A 22817-nucleotide genomic window follows, 5' to 3' on the forward strand; every position below is an offset into this window, starting at 1 on the left:
GGTGACTACTTAATCCACTGATATGTGTGATAGAAATATTTTATGTAATGGGTATTTCCACATTAATGTACAGAAAAATGAAGACTAAGGATGCTCCTGTCAAAGGCCACATATCCTTAGCAAAAACTGTTAACTCAGTAGAACTAACAGTCATATTAGTTTTATCAAGTCAACCAATCAAACAGAACTAATCAGTGAAGGAGCCTCGAGTGGCATTGTCTTTGCTCAACTGTATGATTTACATGTTCATGTATCTTTCTATTCAAGAGTCTCAACTGTTGTTGTGGCCAGCGATGAATGGGGCTATTTCTGCAAAGAACAACTTGGGAGCCATGTCAGGCATATGCTGCACATCTGAGAAAAGGATTCTACGCTCAAAAGACAACAGATCAAGTATCATTTAGGTAATGATAGTAGCTTCTTGACAGGACGCCGTCACCTTACTTCAGGTAAGTACCGTATTAAGAAGTCAGATTTAGCCGGTTAAGAATTTAAAAAAAAAAAAAAAAAAAAAAAAAAACACACTAGACAAAGGGTGCACGTCCAATCTTAGATTCGGATATCTAGATCAGTAAAGGCTAGATGAATCTTCTAAGCTTACTCAAGGTTCGTTTCGTCCACTCTTCACAAAATCATCCTATAACGGTCGTTAGCGTCCTTAGGGATTTGACGTGATCGCAAAATATATTATATCTTTGTGCTTACAAAGCATGGTTGTCATCAAGGCAGATCTTATTGTTAGGCGATCATGCCATTCCTGAGACGTTAATTTGGCTATCAATCGTCTTCAATTTCATAATTAATCATTGCTTATTCCTGCCAATGCAAAGCCATAAGCTACGTGCTTTCATTCTTTGTTACAGGCTTTCAGACGGCTTTTGCCGTTCAGCAACCCGGATCCATCACCCTGCCCTCTTCTAACAGAGTTTGTTAAATTAGTAATGTTTTGCTTTTCTTTTCAGATTCCTGTTTTCACATCCTGATCACGGCCGATTGTTCCTTCCTCGTCTACAATTACGAAATCGTAATTTAATATTTCTTCCATTCATAGTTTGCTCGCAGGCATTTAAATTCACGCAAGTATTTTAATACTAATTATCCAAGTTTGTTTATCATACCTTCTCTTTGTCTGCTACTTAAGGCATAGCCAAGACCTGTACTAAACCTCCGATAAACGCCTGCCAATCACATTGTATCACAAAGATAAAAATGTGTATAATTGTGCCCTTTTCGCAGGTTATGTGTTCAAGTTCGTTTATTTATATAGCACATTTAAACAGCCGCTTAGACAGACCAAAGTGCTTTACAGAACCAGAACACACAAATAAGAAAAGTAAAAACAGCAAAATATGTGATGGGTCTCCGGTGTGTATGTGGGGTTTGCCTCGGAATGCCCACAGATAATTTTGAATAGCATGTTGGAATGGTCATTTCGAAAGTGATTAAGCATATCGTTTTGTCTATCCCTTTGGATGTGGCAGGGCTGCTACTCCCGGCACAGGGGTCGGAGTTTCAACAGCTCGTTTTGCAGCTTCGATTACCTCTCACCAACAATTATAAACTTTTCTCTTTGCTCAACCGGGATCATTCAAGATGGAGAGACTTAAGAAGTGTCTACATATAGAGAACATTCCGGATGGTCGTTGATGAATTATGTAGCTCATCGTAGCTATCTCTAGTCACTAATTAGCTTATTCTGTCTCGATTTTCTTTAAATCATGTCCCGTGGGCAGGATTCATGTAAATTTAGGTTGTGCTGCACTAACCCAGGAGGAATTTCGTTAGCTCCTCTCACCGCTGTTGTAGTCTTTAAAAAGCAATTTTTAAATGAATTTCTCCCATTGCTTGAACTTTGAGTGTTGTAACCTTGAAGATGTTGGTTATGCTTATACGGCAACATTTCACACTAAGTAAGTTAGAAAAGCAAAATCCATCCAACCCCCTTTTATTACTTTCTGTCCGTAATGGTCTCTTTTCTATTGGTATTCAGATTGTAGCTGTCTGTTACAGCGTCATGCATGGCTCATGCATCCAGGGGATTCACTCCAGGAGCTAAATGCTCCGATTTCCCCATGGTCTCTTCTTATTTGCGTTTCTCACCTAATTTCTTTACTCTCTTTCTTAAGAACTCTAAGAATGACTCTCAAGGCTCTGTTTCACTTATCAATTTATTAATTAGTTATAAATTCTGTCCCTTCTCATCTATGATTAATTTCTTTAAGTTCCCCTCCATTTATCCTAACTAACGGAGCACTTCTCTCTGAGGCCTAGTTCAGGACTCATCAGTTCTGTCCTCAAAAGCTGCAGTCTATCTCCCTCCCAGTATACTGGTTATTCCTTCAGGATCGAGGCAGCCACTACAGCAGCTGATCATGGCATTTCTACTTCAGCTATTAAGGTGGTCTTCCTCTGCATTAGAGTCTATATAAGACCTGATTCAAAATCATCCTCGAAGCTCAGCAAGCTCTTCACTAAAACGGTTCAGGTAAATAACCTTTGCAACTACTGGTGGTGGTGCCATGATAATCCATTCTCACAATTGGTCTTAAATTCTGCTTGCAATTACAAATGGTCAATGAGTCATCGTCTATATGTGGCCTAGTGGCCTTGTCTTAATGTGGCCTTGTCTCTATGTGGCAGTAGTAGCCGTTGTGGTCTTGTCCCATGTGGTCTTTATGGTCTTAAAAAAAAAAAAAAAAAAAAAAAAAATCATGCAAGTGCATGATATACATGTTCAGTGTGGTCTACTGTGACCGTGTAGCCTAATGTGGCCTTGTCCCGTGGTCTTGTGGCCAGTTATGGCATGGTTCTGTGTGGCCTAGTGGCTGTGTCTCGTTGGCCTTGTATCCGTGTGGCATTAGCAGCCTTGTGGCCCAGCGGGCCTTGTCTCTGTGCGGGTCTCAAGGCCTTGTGGCATAATGTTGCCTTGTCCTATGTGTGGCCTACATGGTCTTGTGGCCTTTATGGCCTCGGTTCTGTGTGGCCTAGTGGCCGTTGTCCCTGTGTGACCTCGTCTCAGTGTGGGCTTACGATATCGCGGCCCTTGCGGCCTCATTCTATGTTCAGTGTGGTCTACTGTGACCGTGTAGCCTAATGTGGCCTTGTCCCGTGGTCTTGTGGCCAGTTATGGCATTGGTTCTATGTGGCCTAAGGCCTTGTCGATGAGTGGTTCTGTCTCTGTATGGCTTTAGCAGCCTTGTGGCCCAGCGGGCCTTGTCTCTGTGTGGGTCTAGAGGCCTTGTGGCACAAAGTTGCCTTGTCCTGTATGTAAAAAATGGCCAGTGGTCTGTGGCCCTTAGTGGCGCGGTTCAATGTGGCCTAGTGGCCGTTGTCTGTGTGGCTTGCTCTGTGTGGTCTATAGTGGCCTTGTGGCACAAGTTGCCTTGTCCTGTATGTAAAAAATGGCCAGTGGTCTGTGGCCTTTAGTGGCGCGGTTCAATGTGGCCAAGCGGCCGTTGTCTGTGTGGCCAAGCGGCCTTGAGGCATTGTTGCCTCGCTAAAAAATGGCCATGTGGTCTTGTGGTCCTTGCGGCCTGGTTTTGTGTGGCCTTGCGGCCTTGTCCAGTCTACCTCGTTCTATGTGCGGCATTAGAGGCCGTTGTGGCTCATTGCGGCCTTGTCTCTGTGGTCTAGCAAGGCCATGTGGCCGGGCGGCCTTGTGTCTGTGGTCTATCATGGCCGTGTGGTCCAATGTGGCCAGTTTGCGGTCTAAGGAGGCCTGCTCTGTGTACGGCCCTAGGCGGCCTGCTCTGTGTGGTCCAATGAGGCCCGGCCCAATGTGGCTTCGTCTGTGTGGTCCATCGCGGCCTTGTCTCTGTGTGGTCCAATGAGGCCTGGCCAATGTGTCTGTTTTGTGTGGTCCATCGAGGCCTTGTCTCTGTGTGGTCCAATGAGGCCTGGCCCAATGTGGCATTGTCTGTGTGGTCCATCGTGGCCTCGTCTCTGTGTGGTCCAATGAGGCCTGGCCCAATGTGGCTCTGTTCTGTGTGGTCCATCGCGGCCTTGTCTCTGCGTGGCCCAAGGTGGCCTGGCCCAATGTGGCTCTGTTCTGTGTGGTCCATCGCGGCCTTGTCTCTGCGTGGCCCAAGGTGGCCTGGCCCAATGTGGCTCTGTTCTGTGTGGTCCATCGAGGCCTTGTCTCCGTGCGGTCTGTTACGGCCTCGTCCCATGTGGCCGGTTCTGTATGGCCAAGGTGGCCTTTTCTCTGTGGTTCTATAACAGCTTGTGTCCCATGACCTGTCCCCATGTCCTAAGTTAGCCTCATCTCAGTTAGTCACTATTCCACAACACTTGCTTCCCTCCAATTCATTCACAGGGAAACTGGTTTCGATCAGACGTAAGTGCGTCTCAAAACATAAGTCGCTCTGGATGAAAGCGTCAGCATGGATAAATGCTAATGTACATACAGCAGCAGAACATAAATGCATAAATGCTTTATTCACGTCTTCTCATAGTACCTTTCAGGCTCACTATGAAGTCGTCTCTCACTAATTAGTTAATGGCTACGAGGCTTTCCACATTTCATGTTCATGCCCATTATTAACTCCCTTTTCTTTCTATTTTAGGCTCTAAAGAATACACGACTGGTGGGTATACTTTTCTTTACCGTTTTTTGGGGGTGGGCTCCGTCCTGGTGGAATTATCTTCCACCTATTTTTGGGGGTCGGCTGCGCCCCTGCCTTCGTCTTCAGGCAGGAAATGCAGAGTCCGGACCCTCGGATTGCGAGCTATGGACGGGGCCTACGCCAAAGAACTTTATTGCTTGCTGGGCTATCAATAAATGTATTTATTGTTACAGTATTTATTCTCCCGAGTCTTTCTGGTAGAAATGGAAGCTTTAGCGTTAAGTTCTGCCAGGAAGACTCAATTGCTACGTCACTTATTACCTTCTCATCTATCCAATCGTGTCTAATACTTGCGGTATAAAAGACCAGTACTTACACATGTTTGAGTTCGCAGATGCTGACGCTTTCATTCACCTCCATCCTCCCCACCACCACCAGGATCCCTTCCCCTCCATCCTCCCCACCACCACCAGGATGGTCCCTTCCTATACCTCACAGGGGGTCGGCTGCGCCCCTGCCTTCGTCTTCAGGCAGGAAATGCAGAGTCCGGACCCTCGGATTGCGAGCTATGGACGGGGCCTACGCCAAAGAACTTTATTGCTTGCTGGGCTATCAATAAATGTATTTATTGTTACAGTATTTATTCTCCCGAGTCTTTCTGGTAGAACTACACTGAAATTCATAATTGAGCTCATTCTCCAGTATTTCAGACCTTGACAAACAGAAGATATGTCTATGACACTTGGCCTTATTTATTTATTCATTTTTAAATTGTGTGAACTGTTTTTGAAATCATCCCTACATAAATAGTTGCATTGCATTTTATCGTATTATTTGTCTATATCTAACACAGATGGATCTCTACCTGTCACGATAACATAAAACTCTCCTGATATTAGAGTAACTATTACAGAAGAATAAAATAAAGCATATTTTGTTACATTTTGGAGCTTGGAAGGGTTCAGTTTGAGCAAATGTTTTATACCATCTTCAATTTTCTCATCAGAGCTAATTTTTCCAGTACATTCAGCATCTGGCTCATATTCACGATCTCATACATATTCTCAAAACTATCATTTTAAACATCTTCAAAATCAATATTTTGATCACTGACAGCTTCTTCACCAGATCCACCATCACGTGACAGTGACACTAATATTTGATTGCGTTCAGTACTTGCTCTGCTGTAAATCACTGAGTCATTTTAAGTTTTTGCTGATGATACTTCCTATTCTTTTGTTTTCTGCCTGCAGTAACTATGAATGAAACGTCACTTCATCATTGTGTATCAGACATTTCCACCTTGTGGAATAAAAGTGAATTGCACTTATTCAGTCATCAAAGATTCATTATTGTTGTGCAGAAAATTTGTATAATTACACTTACAAACCTCGGGTCGTTAGTAACCCTACACAATTTTATACAAAAAATGAATGGGAAAACAGGCATTCTTTTATATTTTTTTCTTGTTGTATTGTTTATAATGAATGAATTAAAGAATTCTAAGAAGGTTGATGTCTAATTTTAAAAATTAAATGAGGAGGAGGGTGGTAAATGACGTCCCTGGTCACTAAAGACCAGAGGTATGCGTTTAAGGGTTAAGAGAGCGAAAATTTAAACAGAAGACAACCATAACTGCAGTGTGTGCTTAGAATAAACAGAATGATATCGTACGCTGATATAGTTATCGTTATAATTATCATTCTTGGTGTGAGCAGGCCATTTACCATGGACAATGAAACTTTTTAGTCCGCAGAATTTCACTGATGTGATCGCACCTTATACCTTTTACATTGAGGTAGATCACTCTCAAAAATAACAGACAGAGTCAGACTCACTACAGCCTTATAATAGGTTATGAAATAGTGATTCTGACCATAACATAACATTGTATCTCTAGGGTTCCCTTCAACAAATACTTACATACGCCAACAGTGATAAAATCAAGACAATCTGTCCCATGCCTCCCAGTTATTATCTGTTTTCTTGATAAAGAACAACCTCCTCAACAATAGCTGTCCTAGGAGACAGTAGATGCTCTTGTGAGTAGATTCTTGAGCGAGCAAAACAAACATCTTAACGCCTGATAAGCTGAACTATTCTTCCATCCGGCTCAGTCAGACGGTCTGTGGTTAAGCACGGGCTGAGGCGAGGATGGGGGTTGATGAGGGTCTCTTACCTTTCACCAGAAGCACGGTCGTCAACTCTGCTGATCCGAACTGGTTTTCCGCACGGCACACGTAGCTTCCCTCATCCGAGCGGCTGGAGTTAATGATGCGGAGGGTGTTGTTCCGAAGCAGCATGATCCTGTAAAAAATGGAGAATTAATTTGCCAGAGGAAATATTTACCCACTTCTTTAAGGTGAAATAAACAAATAAGCCTAAAATAAGTCTAATGGTTGCAAAAACTAATCAGCATGTAGCTGAAGTGAAAATATAACATTTATTTCAAAATATCTAAGGAAATATAACAAAAGTACCACTGTATTACCAAATTTTTAGCACAATGGTATTCTCTAAAATACCTCACAGTACCATATGGTAACAATTCAGTACCATAATAGAGAGTGGCCCCCAAAACAATTTTGAACAAAATTTATTGCAAACAAACTGCTTGTAAACAGTGATCAGTTGACTTAACTTAAAAAGAATTAAGGAAACCCGTTGCCTTAAAATTATTAAGTAAATGAACTTCATGCTTAATCCAAAAAAATAAGTAATGTGGAATTGTCAGGTTCACATAACTTAATTTTTTCAAGTAAGCATTACATTTATTTACTTAATAATCTTTAAGGCAACGGGTTTACTAAAATGTGTTAAGTAAGTGAATTCAACACTTAATAACTAATATATATATATATTAGGGCTGTCAGTTAAAACGCGTTATTAACGGCGTTAACGCAAACCCATTTTAACGGCGTTCATTTTTTTATAGCGCGATTAACGGTCTTTTTGGCCTAGCAAACTTTGTAGTTTTTTTCACATGCTTTTGCAACAGGACGCGGCATGCGCAGCGCTATGAAACCCATTCATTTCAATGGCTTGCGCCGCGCGAGGACGTTTTGTTGCTTCGTCGACCAAAGCGCAAGCGGATCTAGCTAGACCGGAAACAAAACAACAGGCACGCCGCACACACTCGTTTGGGCTTGCGAGCCGGCCAAATAGTAGGTTAACGTTACGTTTTGAGTGGATGACGAGCGCGAGACGTTGAAATGGATGCCAATAAGATTCTGAATTGAAAGTTTACTTTTAAAAAGTTGCCAAATGGTCCCATTGACAAGACCAAAGTGATTTGTGTGTTTTGTCATTGTGAACTGAGCTATCGTCATCGCAGCACGCATGCGAATTCTCCGCCCCCTCGTCAATATCAGGACCTCGTCAGTATTTCTTTCACCCTTTTATTGATGGACAGTGTTACATTGTGTGAGAGATTATTTGCTCCAAGTGAGAATGTTAGTGTGAAATTGAACACAGTATATGCCAATGTTGTTTTCAATAAAAAACATTTGCACAAAGCAAGCCGATCCACTTTTCCATGTTGATAAGAGCATTAAAATGAATAAAAATAATGGGACAAAAAGAAATCAAGAGACATTTAGAATAGATAAAAATGTGTGATTAATCGCGAGTTAACTATGACATTAATGCGATTAATCGCGATTAAATATTTTAATCGTTTGACAGCACTAATATAATGGTAAATGGTAAATGGACTGCATTTATATAGCGCTTTCACAGACCTAATGGCCACCAAAGCGCTTTACAATTTGCCTCACATTCACCCCTTCACTCACTCTCTCATACACCGATGGCGGTGTCAGCCATACAAGGCGCCATCCAGCTCGTCGGGAGCAGCTGGGGTTAGGTGTCTTGCTCATGGACACCTCGACACTTGGTCAGGTGGAACCACCAACCTTCTGGTTTGTAGACAACCTACATGAACCACTGAGCCACTGCCGCCCCATATATATATATATATATATATATATATATATGGGGCGGCAGTGGCTCAGTGGTATATATATATCAGTATATATATATATATATATATATATATATATAACAAATATAACAAAATATCAAAATATCAAAACAAATGGATTTTATTTGTATATATATATATATATAAACAAATAAAATCCATTTGTTTTGATATTTTGATATTTTGTTATATTTGTGCCTATACTATACTTATTTTGGGCCATTGTATATCAACAAACTGTAGTCTATTACCGTACATCATTGTACCATAGTACCATCATTAAGGCACTAGGTGACAGTTTGAGATTTTAATATTCTGAAGTTCTGAATGTAATTATAAATATGCCATGAGAAACACAAACATATAAAGATTATAAACAAATAAAGTCTACAAAATGCTCAAGATTCTGATTATTTAAAAAAGCAGACGCTTTGGCTGAACTCAAAATGAACTGATAAAGTCATCCTACTTACACTTAATGAGCAAGTCTTGTCCTTCATTGTTATTTTAACATCTAGATTTAAAGATAGTGTTGTCAATAGAGTCATTTAACATGTTGATTGCCTGATATTATCTGAGGATTAGTACGTTGATGGCTATCAAAAGACATTAGCCAATTAACTGTTCAAAGCAATGAAAGGGCCATTAATTATAACAATTAGAAGAAGTAAAAGTATGGATAAAATCCATTTATATAATTTAGCTTATGCTTAAGTCACAGGTGGGCCTTAAAGAGAAATAGCTGGTATTGGTAAGGACAGAATGCCCTGATGATTAATATGCTCGCTCAAGTATATGGCACATCAAACGGTCTTAATCGGAATACTGTTAATTTGAGTGGAAGTCAAGATGAGATATACTCCTAATGACATTTCATTCTTTCAGAAACCAAGAGAGAGCAGGAAGGCAAATTAAATTTAACAGAGATAACGAGAGTCTTGCTTTTATCTTATCGCTTGCTCTCATTCACTGTTCGGAGAGAAGTTTCAGAGAGCACATCTGTGCTGCCCTCATATAATGAATTAACTACAGACAAAGAGAGAAGTCATTTCTTGTCTGGGGTCCAGGGAAACACAATGGAGAGATTTTTTTGTAAAAACTACTTGAGAACTTCAGCACATGAGCAACAGGGTCTCGGCTTTATTATAGCTCTCAGAAAGCCATCACCTGAAGAGTCACAAAGTTAATGATCTAGAATTTTTTTTTTTCGGTTTCATCTTTTTCCATCATCAAACTTTTTCATACTTCAGGCCTTTTCATAAGAATCAACAACCTTTTTAACTCTTTCCCCACCCAGCGTTGAGACAACGCTTCCCCACCATTTCCGTGTTTTCACTGTTATGCGGTAGGGGGCGCTACTACGCATCTTCTGAAAGAGTACTGAATCTCCTGATCAAAACACAGGCGAAGAAGAAGTAGAAACAAGTGATAGCATATGTAAGCAGATGCATATAGTATACAAAATAATGCGATCATCAACATTAAACAGCATATACACTCACCTAAAGGATTATTAGGAACACCATACTAATACTGTGTTTGACCCCCTTTCGCCTTCAGAACTGCCTTAATTCTACGTAGCATTGATTTAACAAGGTGCTGAAAGCATTCTTTAGAAATGTTGGCCCATATTGATAGCATAGCATCTTGCAGTTGATGGAGATTTGTGGGATGCACATCCAGGGCTCGAAGCTCCCGTTCCACCACATCCCAAAGATGCTCTATTGGGTTGAGATCTGGTGACTGTGGGAGCCATTTTAGCACAGTGAACTCATTGTCAAGTTCAAGAAACCAATTTGAAATGATTCGAGCTTTGTGACATGGTGCATTATCCTGCTGGAAGTAGCCATCAGAGGATGGGTACATGGTGGCCATAAAGGGATGGACATGGTCAGAAACAATGCTCATGTAGGCCATGGCATTTAAACGATGCCCTTTAGGCACTAAGGGGCCTAAAGTGTGACAAGAAAACATCCCCCATGCCATTACACCACCACCACCAGCCTGCACAGTGGTAACAAGGCATGATGGACCCATGTTCTCATTCTGTTTACGCCAAATTCTGACTCTACCATCTGAATGTCTCGACAGAAATCGAGACTCATCAGACCAGGCAACATTTTTCCAGTCTTCAACTGTCCAATTTTGGTGAGCTCTTGCAAATTGTAGCCTCTTTTTCCTATTTGTAGTGGAGATGAGTGGTACCCGGTGGGGTCTTCTGCTGTTGTAGCCCATCCGCCTCAAGGTTGTGCGTGTTGTGGCTTCACAAATGCTTTGCTGCATACCTCGGTTGTAACGAGTGGTTATTTCAGTCAAAGTTGCTCTTCTATCAGCTTGAATCAGTCGGCCCATTCTCCTCTGACCTCTAGCATCAACAAGGCATTTTCGCCCACAGGACTGCCGCATACTGGATGTTTTTCCCTTTTCACACCATTCTTTGTAAACCCTAGAAATGGTTGTGCGTGAAAATCCCAGTAACTGAGCAGATTGTGAAATACTCAGACCGGCCCGTCTGGCACCAACAACCATGCCACGCTCAAAATAGCTTAAATCACCTTTCTTTCCCATTCTGACATTCAGTTTGGAGTTCAGGAGATTGTCTTGACCAGGACCACACCCCTAAATGCATTGAAGCAACTGCCATGTGATTGGTTGATTAGATAATTGCATTAATGAGAAATTGAACAGGTGTTCCTAATAATCCTTTAGGTGAATGTATATCAAAACTGCCTAATAATTGTTACCAAATAAAATATCGACCCAGGACGAGCTATAGGACTGTGCAAGCTTTGGGGGTGTTGATGGACTCGATCAGCGTGCCTCCTTCACTTGTTCCGCCATGCTGCTCAAGCATGTTGGGCTTGTTTCCATCAGAGTGTGCATGCCTCTTTTACACAGCATACATTGGTGTTGGGCATTTTAACCAACTGATGGGGAAAGGATTCTTGAAATGAATTCTAAAATCGGAATAATTCATAATAAATAATGGTAACACTTATTATACAGTGTCCTTGTTACATATGTTACAAGTACTTACCATAATAACAGTAAATTATGCATAATTACATGCAACTAACCCTCAAACAAATCCTAATCCTACCCTAACTCTATAGTAAGCACATGTAGTTGCTTAATATAACTCAGTACTTAAATATATAATTTCACTGTAACAATGACAGCTTAAAATAAAGTCTAACCTAAATAATTATTCACTGCATTTTGAAGTGCCCACAATGTTGCACAATACATGCACGATATTGTGCATGTTCATTATCGTGATATATTGTATTACCGTATATCTAAGCTTGTCTAAAATGTAAATGTCGGTGCATTGTAATTTCATTAAAAGTACTTGCATTTAATTAACATCTGTTGTTACACTGTTAACTTTACCCCTAAATGTCATGCAAACCATTACCACAAAACAAACTCTAACCCCTAATCCTAACCCTACCCTTACCCCTAAGCCCAACCATACCTCAAAATCATTAGCAATAAATGTGGGAATTTTCCTGAATAACATGCAGTTACACAGTAAATACAAAGTATTGTGGGTATTTAATATTACTAAATAGTAGTTATGTAACAGTCTAATTCAGTTTTAGTTTGGTTTAATTCTGTTACGTGTTCTGCTTTGCCTGAGTTATGTTTGCTAGTTAGTTTCTATAGTGAATGATTATGTGCACCTGTCTTCCATTTAGTTACTTTGTTAACTGTATTTATAAAGCCCTTCGTTTCCTCAGTCCTTGATCCGGTATCATTTGTGTTTGTGAGGTAATGTTATACGAGTTTGATTCTTGTATTATCCTGTGTGTTTCGAAGTGAAGACTTCGTTATTGAATTTCCCGCGTCATGCGATCAATGCCTTGAACGTGATAAATCAAGCTCACCTTAATTTAAAGTGTGACCACCTTCCGATAGCCAAGTGATTCGGAGAACAATCGTTTCCCCATCTGTATTATAGTATATTTTTTCCTCTGCTTTCATTGGCAGATGTGTGACAAAGAAAATTTACAAAGCAATCACATTATTAAAATTCAATTTCTGCCTAAAACAAATAGTCTAGACAAAAGGGAGTCATCAGTCTAATTTTTTTCCCTATTAATTTTGTCTCATGATGTTTGGCTTTCATATTTACAGCATTAAGCACTCTGATCCAGGAGACGCTGATGAGAATTGGCAGGCAGAAACTCACAAAGGCGTGACAAAGTGTAACCTGTACATGGAAAATTCATAAGGAGACATTGGCTAAGAGACGTTCCTTCAAGTAGGAGAAAGCGAGAACACGCATTCGACAAGGACGCCAGAAAGGACACAGAGTGGAGACCGGTGGGTATAAGCATGTAAATGAGGCTTTGTGACGAAGGTATAAAAATGAAAACGTCCCCTTAGAGCCACCTAAAATATATTTTAGGCCACTCAATAGAAAGATATCACTCTCCTCAGGAGAAACATCTTTGAAAAATGCAGCAAGTGCGAAACATTCGTATGCTGTACAGAAACGGCTGGATAAACACAGAGGAAAATGAACATAATCACAGGCTTGTTTACAATGGACCGATTTTCCATTTCCCTGACTATGGCTTCTTTGCCGATATTAATGAAGGATTGGCCGCAGGGTTTTGAGAGTGGCTGCCCATACTTTCGAACTAATGGGATTAATACTTTTCATTTGGAATACAAAACCCTTGAACATTAGCGGAAATCCATGTTAATTACAAACCTTCATTAACTCCACACAGCTGTCAAAGTCAGATAAACGCAGGGCAGCTTCGATCCCACCCCTGCTCCTCTCACAATTGAGCTTCTCTTCATCTAGAGACGTCTTCCTTGGATACAGCTAATGTCAGAAAATCCCTTTGCTAGAGTCACCCGCGTCCAGTGTCATTTCGCTCATTTCAACGACCATCTGACTGAAAATCCATTTTAACTACTGTTATAGTTGAAGTGGGAAAATAATGTCTTCTTTATCATCCAACAATGCAGTGTGCTGTCAGAGTAATCCAAACAAGTAATACGACTCTCTCTTGAATCTTCTACGGTAAACTGTAGCTCATCCACCATTTCATTACATATCTTTTCATAACCTTAGTAGTGCTGATCTGATTATTTGAAATCTTATTACTTGTGGAGCTTCCCAAGCCAGAATCACTACTGTTTATTCTTTAAGGACTTGAAGAGACTATACACTTCATAACTTATCTCACACAATTTGTGCTGTAGACATGAATGATATCTCAAACTATGCAGCTTGTTGAGGTATGTTATTACTTTTATAAGCAGCCTGACTAATTTCAATCAAGAAGGATGAAAAGAGGGGAGAAAATTTGAAGCATTGAAGAGGGAACCCACTCAAACCACTTGGCCAGGCAACTAACCTAAAGATAACTTAGTTACTGCATAGCAACATTCGAGCAACATTCTGGAAAAGATAGCTCTTTAAAGGTTCTTCACACATAGTAATAGTTCTATTTAGAACCATATTAAACTGAAGAACCATATTATGATAAAATGTTTTTTTGTGTTAAGAGTTTAGGGTTCTTTATTCCTGCCCTTTTGTTTTTTAAATGTCGCCTTTGGCTTTTGGCTTGCTTAGTTAGGGACATTTAATTTAATATTCAACAATATTTTTGATCCGCCTGCATTGACACCATTATATGAGAACTGAACTGAGCTGGACGAGCGGCTACATGTATAAATGAACTAAATTATTAACTTTAAAATTAAATATTATTATCTATAAATATGAATTATTAAAAAAAAAAGTTTACTCACAAATATCATTACGTTTTCTTTTGTGGACATTTTACAAGCTGAGCTAATAATGCCAAGCCAAAAATACTGCTTCACTGCTTATGTTTTTCTAAAACATAATTATGCCAAACTGCATAATAAGGTTATCTTTTTATGAGTTTCATCCTCTTGTATTCCCTTCATTTAGTTTCAAGCAGACGTTTTTCACTTCATATCAAAATAACTTTTTATCATACAAGAGGTGTACTCAACTCGTTGTATTTATGAATTGCATTTTTAATGTATTTATGCATAAATGAATAGATCTGCACAAAAAAAAAAACCATTGGAATAATGACACACACTCTATCTTTCTGTAAAATGGCTTTCATAGAAAACATTGCATCACAAAAAAAGCTAAAAAAGAAAGAACTATATCTGCCCTTGCTATGTCACAAACAACAGAAAATACAATAAATTGCTCGACTCTGACAAATTTGCCACACGATATATCATATCACGCAAGCTCAAAGTCCATTCATCACCTTGTTACGTGAAGAACGGGGCATTCTTGGACTGTTCACTTCTCACATCTATCAGTAGTCTGTGTATAAACAAACATCTATCACACGGCAGACAACATCATTTCAGATGTGATGCGCACCACTTTATGAACGATTCCAAACACACAGCGTCTGACAAACCACACAGCTGACCTGAAGAACACTTTGTTCTGACTCTGCTGTGTCTTTTACTGCGGAGCATGTGGCTGCTGAACAGTATCTGAATGCTGGTTACACCATTACTTGTGAATTATTGATTTGAGAGAATGGAACTATGGGTTGATAAGCAGCAGGAAGTGAGGAAGGGCGTCAAGGTGAGAGCTGGCTTTGTGCTGCGTGTGGACATTTTTACCGTCGCTCTGAGGTCTGAGCCGAGGACCGTACGCACGTGCGGTTGTGCGTTATGACTGGTCTGGGGCTGTTGGGCTGGCGAAGCCATTTTGCAGGACAATTTGAAAAGAGCGCAAATCCCAGTGGCTATTTCTCAGAATAAATTGCCTGCTTTTGCAACAGCACCACTGTCAGCAGAAAAGCCCGTAAATAATTTTGCAACGTCCACTTGCAACCGAGCAAGGCCGTGATAAATATGTGGTGCATTGGGGACTCGAGGTCTCGAATACCTGTTAGTAGAGGTGTGTTAAAATCTATTCGTATGTGTGTAGGGCATCATTTTTATTATTATGTAAGGTTATATATTACTGTTTCTCGTCAAATGCTTTGCAACTTGTAGAGAGAAGTTAGGTCTCTATGACCTTGTTTTAACCCTAAAAGAAATGAATTGCTTAATGAAAGGCAATACAATGGCTTAACCTGTAAAGCCTGAAATATGAAATAGTCTTTATTTGAAATTGAACAGTTTATTGAACCTTTAGAGTACCATATTTGAAACAGGCTTACTATGGCTCATATAGTGTGATTTAAGGTGGACTATAGAGGCCCAAAAAAAAAATAAAAAAAAAATTTTGCATTATGAAAAATGCAATAAAAATACAAATTGCTGATATTTATATGGCCAAAAAAAAAAAAACCTATAAGCTTCATTCCAGTAAATGTTTATCTTGAAATTTTACAAAAAAAAAATTCATTCTTACATTCACTTTATAAAAATCAGTAAAGATTTCACAGCAAAAAGACCTGAAGTTTGACAGCTTTAGAATTACACTAAAAGACTCTTTTCTTGCTAAAACAGTATAAGCATATCAATCAGACAAAAACAAGTTGATCATGTTGATCATTTCGCTGCCTTATAAACGTGTGTATCAAATATTATACTGTAGGCTTCATAGGGTTAAGATCATTTGTGAATGTGCATCTTATTATGAAAATCAGAGTGATCATGTAAAGGTTACGAATTAGCACAAAATTATGCAATGCAAATGTCAGCAGTGACTTTGAACATGCATATCCTTTAGAAAGAGAACCTGGGGAAACTATAATAGGAATATGTTAAAACACTGAAAATCTGCTTCATAACAGTTTGGGGTTTCATTACAGTCTTGGCAGGAGTACATTAGCACACGTTCGGTGCCAGAGGCACATGGCATTCAAAGCAAGCAATGTGTGAATTCACAGGATGACAACACTCTAAAGTATGTTAAGAGATAGACTATCAAATGTAATCATCTAAGACTGTAAGAGGACAGTCCTGATAGAGTCATGGACTTAAAAGTAATAATACACAAATTCAAAATAATAAAATTCAACTAACCATATAATGCATAGCTGAATGAAGAGTTCGTATAGTGTCATCATTTACATCATGTTTCAACTAATTTTGTCCATACAATGAATGAATGTCAATGGGTATAAAACAACTTTTGACTTTGTATAGCTAAAAAAAGGGAGATTTTCCTCAACATATTTTCTTTTGCGTTTAGTCATTCAGGTTTGGAACGACATGAGGGTGAGTAAATGATGACAGAATGTTCATTTTTGGGTGAAGTATCCCTTTTAACATAGCAAAATAAATGTAGGATCTGTAAATATTACTAAAGGTTTATCAACCTTTAAAAGGGAGGACACGTCTAATATCCAGTGTTTGTTATTCTTCTGCTGCATGTACACAGTTTCCTATTCAGCTGATTTCATAAACCATCACAACACAACCAGTGACACCATGAAAATACTATTCATATTATTAATTCTTTCAGATGAATAGGCCCTTGCGTCTAGACGTGTCTGTGGCAGAGAATCTCTGTTATTAAACATCAGCCCTTTCACAGACTTGTAGCCGACAGCGCTCAACGGGGGCCGATAATTTCAGATCTGTCACTCATGATGAGTGACACGTCTCCTCCATCAAGAGCTTGTACACATAGGCTTGCACTCATTTTCCTCATGCTGATTTAAGATTATGCATAAATGAACCACTACAGCGGATGAGCTATCAGCCAACCGGGTCTACAATGTAATGGCTATATTTTAATTCTAATGAGGTTACATGTACAAGACCTTAACAGACGAATAAAGCAGTATATCATAAATTAACTGACTCCGAGTGGTTACATTTAACCCTGCAGTCTGTTCTAATGTGTATGTTTTAAAATATCTCCCTTTCACGTCCACAACATCTTAGGCTATAAAAACGGACCATACACTCAAATCTCTTTAAAGGCACAATATGTAGGTTTTTTTCGCCACAAGATGGCGCCGTTTCCAACAATAACAAAGGCGTAGGTTGATGACGCAGTGATGTGCTGAATGATAGGACTTGCTGTCAAGCTGATGTATCTAATAATGTTTATGGATGAGCGCAAACATTCATGTTTTTTAACATTACAGTGGTATGAAGCAGGTTGCGATTGCTAAAGAGACAGATATCACACGCGAGTCCCGCAGATATAAAGGAATAAGGACATTTAATTCTACCGAACTACCCGCAAGTGCTGGATTACTCACACGGGTCAGTTTATTAGACGAATTAAACGTGTGAGGTAACGCAGCGCTACTTCACTTGGTCTAACGTTACACCATCACACTAAACGACATTTAAATGTGTGTTGAAAGTTACAATGTTATACTACGTGTTAGTTCGTTTGCTATACGAAAACTAGCAGTAAGCTAGATCAACATTGGAATAACATACTGACCATATTCTAACATTTCATCATGTTGAGCTAACGTTATACATTGATTTGTTTTATGTACATTTGCTCACCTGTCTAATAAAGCTGTCAAGTCGTGACTCGTAAAGCTCTGTCAAGTCCAAGTTAGTCGCGGGCGTGGAGCTCTCGGCATCTCAAAACGCCACGCTGATATTGATCCTCATTTTAGTTCTCCTTGTTTGTCCCAAAGTCTGCTTGCCATGGTCTATGTTTGAAAGAAACAAGAACTGCGTGCCGCTAAACGTTACGCACTACGCAGCTGTCCACGTTTGTCACCATGGTTACGTCATGGCTATGGCAGTATGAACGGAAACCGAGGATAGCGCGGATATTGCGTCATTGACAGGCGACATTTTTTTCCGGGACGGCCACTTATTTAAAATTGGAATTTCTCTGAAATAAAAAATCTTTGGAGACTTTTGGGATATTGTAAGTACACAACTGCAGGAAATTTATCACACTGTGCAAGTGATTTTTTGATATTTTATTACAAAATTCTTACATATTGTACCTTTAATGAGATCAGTGCCATAAAATTCAGCAAACAATTAAATACACAGAATACAAGATGGTAAATATTTAATTGACGAGTTGTCAATGAATGTATAACCTAGGGTATGACTTTACCACAAAATTCAACATGTCTGACACAAAACGGTTACTACAAATGTACGTCCGCTGTATTCCAGTAGTTTCTGCGAATTGAAGCGATCCATTTGCTTTTATGTTCGGTAGTTTTCGGAAGTATGTTAAAAGATAGTATAGATTTCGCGTTGAATCTATTCGTACAGTCAATCTCAAAGCTCTTTCCAATTTTAGATGTGTTTTTGCAATGCATTCTCATCCTTTGGCGTCATATAGGTGACGCCATATGACATTTCGTCGAAATCTTACGCACATGGCATCCTTTAGCGTCAAAATAACACGCACTGTTATGGGTAGGTTTAGGTCTGGGGTACGGTACGGTTGGGATCTGCGTCTCATATTGACGCTAAACGATGCCATGTGCGTTGGATTTAGACGAGCGTCACCTGTATGACGCCTTGGGTTCTGCTTCTCATATTGATGCTAAAGGATGCCATGTGCGTAAGATTTCAACGAAATGTACAAAGCGTCACATGTATGACGCCAAAGGATGAGAACGGGCTGTTTTTTGTGTGACTAAACACCAATGCTGCCACTCAGTGACTTCCGCCTACTGTGACGTCACGTGCATACTCTCTATATAGTAAGTTCAGAATTTGAATTTTTTTATCGAATTTTTTTTGTAAAGAATGTAAATGTCTTTATTACTACTATTGATTAATTTAATGCACCCTTGATAAATATCAGTATTCATTCTTTACAAAAAAAAATAAGACTCATCCCAAACTTTTGATATACACGACTAATAATACGAAATCAACACGACATCAATCACAATGCAACCTTGCATAGCAAACTAGCCTAATAGCTCTGAGAGTGCAAACAAACCTGTCATCAAATCGCACCTCAGCAGAGCTGAACCCAGCGTGAGACCGGTAATCATTGGACAAGAACATTGATTAAAGCCCCTGTGCACACAGATTCATGTAAATGTGTGCGTGTTTATGGGCATATTTAATTGGAATCAATTATAAACACAGACCCTTAGGAGTGGACTGCCACTGCTTCATCCCAAATCCTGATAATTACCTCGCTTTCATGCAAAACATGTACAGTCACAGAACTGCGCTTCAGCTGGGAATCACACTCACCTTCGGCTGGGCTGGACTCTCCTGTCGTTCTTCCTCCAAGAGATTCTGGGTTTGGGTGAGGCACGTGGCCGGCACTCCAGGGACACGTCTTTCCCAACGGTCGCGATGAGCCGGACAGGGTTGGTGCTGAACACGGGAGCTGATGCTGTTTAAAAAACAAACACATATCCACTTTAAAGCATTTGTTCAATGAAAAAATAAAATTATTCCATCATCTCTTATGACTTTCTTCCATCTAACACAAAAAGAGACATTTTATGAAGGTAAATGACATTCTTTTTCTATACAACATGACAATACGACACAGTTTTCATCTAAGATCAGAACATCTTTTATGCTTTTTGGCCATTCAATTACACGACAACAGCGTTTTGGGGGCTTGAAAATGCAAACTTTGAAAAAACAGGTTTCAAAGTGCAAGTTTTATTGTCGTGAATTTGTGAAAATGGTGATGCGTATTACGTGTTTAGTCTATAGCCGCGTAGTTTCTTTACAAAGTGACAACGCTGACATACAGTATGTACATGAACAACGCAAACGGAAAACGCTTCCGTTTTGAATACGTTTTTTGTATAAGCGTACCCTTATTTTGCTATTCAGTCATCATTCATTTTCTTTATATTTTAAAAAGACGAAATTGTTTTAAAAAAATCTGTTATGTTCCGCAGAGGAAGACATTCATAATGGTTTCAAAAGAGATGATGTTGACTTTAATTACTTTAAGAAACCAAATAAAGCTTATAAACTGCAATCTAATTTGTTCACACGCTTGCTCAACAATGTAATTACGCAGGCACTGTTGAATTGCTAACTAATGACATGTGCATACTTTTGTAAATATTCACGTGTAACATCATTTATCTTGTCTCTTTGTACAATTCATGGAAGTACTGAGCCAACAATAGCAGTAAGAGATGAATAAATGAGTGCTTTTTAAATAAAATAAAATGTCTGTTTTAGGAGACTTTTGAGACTCTAAAGGGAGATAAATGTTTCTGGAACGATTGTAATGATGGCATTGCTGTCATTGTGTATGATGGGTTTATAATTAGTAGCTTTATTATAATGCGTGACGTCTACCAGAAGTAAAACATTTCCAGGCTAAACGCTAAAAAAATAATTCAGCCCTCGACAAGCGCATTTGAAGATAATTACTGTTAAATGTTTAATCTGTCTGCGGGGAGTTTCTCGCCAAGCTGACACAAACGAGTAGAATTAGAAGATTTTTTGCAAAGTTACTAAATCAAATGCTGTTTAATGTTGATTTTAAAGCAAACTTCCAGACACTCAAGACTCAAACTTCAGACTCAAGTGCACAAATAAGACAAAACAAATAAAATGTTAAACACTTTAAAATATAAATAAAAAAAACTCTTATACTTCTTTTTAACCTATGGACACATTTGTGTAAAAAAAAAAAACACACAAAAAAACGGGCTGAGGTTATATTGGAAATGTCGCAATTTGGAGTGATGTGCACATGGATGAAACTTCATTGTTTTGTCAGGAAGTAAAAAAGTCATTTTTCAAAGAGTCAAAGAGTCATTTGCATATTAAAATTAATTTTCAAAGAAACTTGTAATACAAAAAAATATACTTTTCATGGGTACTTTCATTGTGTAAAGATTCATTTTGATAGGAGTAAAGGAAGAAAAAAATAGCCCCATTGGTGTGTATTGTTGCCTGGCCTTATTGGCATGGATTGATGAGAATTTAACATATTTCCTCAACTAGGATTTCTTAGAACTTTTAGTATGTTGTTCTGGACACCTCATGGAAATGATCCAAGCTGCAAAAAATTCTACAATTAGTCTGTCGTAAAACGCTACTTTGCCTGGACTACTAAGCTATTTCACATAACAGATGTTTACATATAGTCCACAAGACAAAAATATTAACTGAATTTACACTGTTGTTACCTGGATGATCTTTATGATAGTTGTTCATGAGTCGCTTGTTTGTCCCGAGAAGTTAAATTGCCAACTGTTCCCCACTGTTTGTTTTTCCAGCATCTTCTGCATATTTGACTCCTTTCATATTTGACAACTGAGGGACTCATGCACAACTATTACAAAAGGTGAAACATTCACTGATGCTAAAAAAGGCATTTTTTTTTCATTTAGTACTGCCTTTCAGAAGCTATATAAGATATTTACATGCTTTCCAGAAGATGATTTATTTATTTATTTATTTAATGACATTTCTGACATGACTTTTCTTGTTTGCGGGGGCACAACCAAGTCTGTGGCGGAGAAATAATAATTTCCTGCTAATTAAGCAATTTCATTCTGAAATATGTCACTTTACGACATGATGTCTTTGTAGAGTCCTGCAGTGATTATGTATTTTTGTAGGCCAACCTGGAAGTTAACATCAACCTGGATCTCTCGATGAAAACCAATTACGATTTTCCCATTGGCTTTTGGATTCTTGCAGAAAATAAGCCTTTGACCAACAAAAGTTTATGATATGTTCCTCATGATAATCTTCACTAATGAACACAGCTTTTATACATTTTGATGACTAAACACAATCAGTAGATGTAAAAAGCTAACAACACCACAGTTGCATGTCTTTAACATCAGCAACATTAAGCTTCCCACAACTCTTTCAGTCTTTATTTAAAAAAATCATTTTTTCACACAAATTAGAGTTTGCAACAGTGCGATTTTTAAACACACCGAGGCTGTAAAAGCGGAATATTGAGTAGATGAGTTTACCCGTTCGGCGTGATGACATTTCAAAGAGGGCATATTATGCCCTTTTACAAAGTTTTGATTTTGGTTTCGGGCTCTATAAGAATAGGTTTTCATGCTTGAATGTTTAAAAAACACATTATTTTCCACATTTTACATTGTTGCAGCTCCTCTCTTCCCACTCTTATTTCAGGTGTGATGTGTGTACAGCACACAGAGAAACTTTGGGGTTAAACTGTTCAGGAACTGTGTTAAAAATAGGGATAGTTCACCCAAAAATGAAAATGATCCAAGGATTTACTCACTTTCAAGCCATCCTAGGTATATATTACTTTCTCCTTTCAGACAAACACAATCGGAGTTATATTAAAAATGTCCTTGCTCTTCCAAGCTTTATAATGGCAGTGAATGGCACTCCTGAAGTCCATAAAAGTGCAT

General features: G+C 39.0%; 1 protein-coding gene across 4 annotated transcripts in view; it reads right to left on the minus strand.

Moving 5' to 3' along the window:
* cntn5 (contactin 5) overlaps positions 1 to 22817 on the minus strand; it is a 349180-nt gene that overhangs the window by 51251 nt on the left and 275112 nt on the right. For all 4 annotated transcript variants that reach the window (XM_056239389.1, XM_056239388.1, XM_056239386.1 and 1 more), the window contains exons 12-13: positions 19684 to 19828; positions 6745 to 6872 (exon numbers count right to left, since the gene is read on the minus strand). In XM_056239389.1, the coding sequence (XP_056095364.1) occupies positions 6745 to 6872; positions 19684 to 19828 (273 nt within the window). The remainder of the gene's footprint in view (positions 1 to 6744; positions 6873 to 19683; positions 19829 to 22817) is intronic.

Source organism: Rhinichthys klamathensis, unplaced genomic scaffold (genome assembly GCF_029890125.1).
Source record: "Rhinichthys klamathensis goyatoka isolate OS25496 unplaced genomic scaffold, OSU_Roscu_1.1 h1tg000561l_1, whole genome shotgun sequence".
Classification (NCBI taxonomy): Eukaryota; Metazoa; Chordata; class Actinopteri; order Cypriniformes; family Leuciscidae; genus Rhinichthys; species Rhinichthys klamathensis.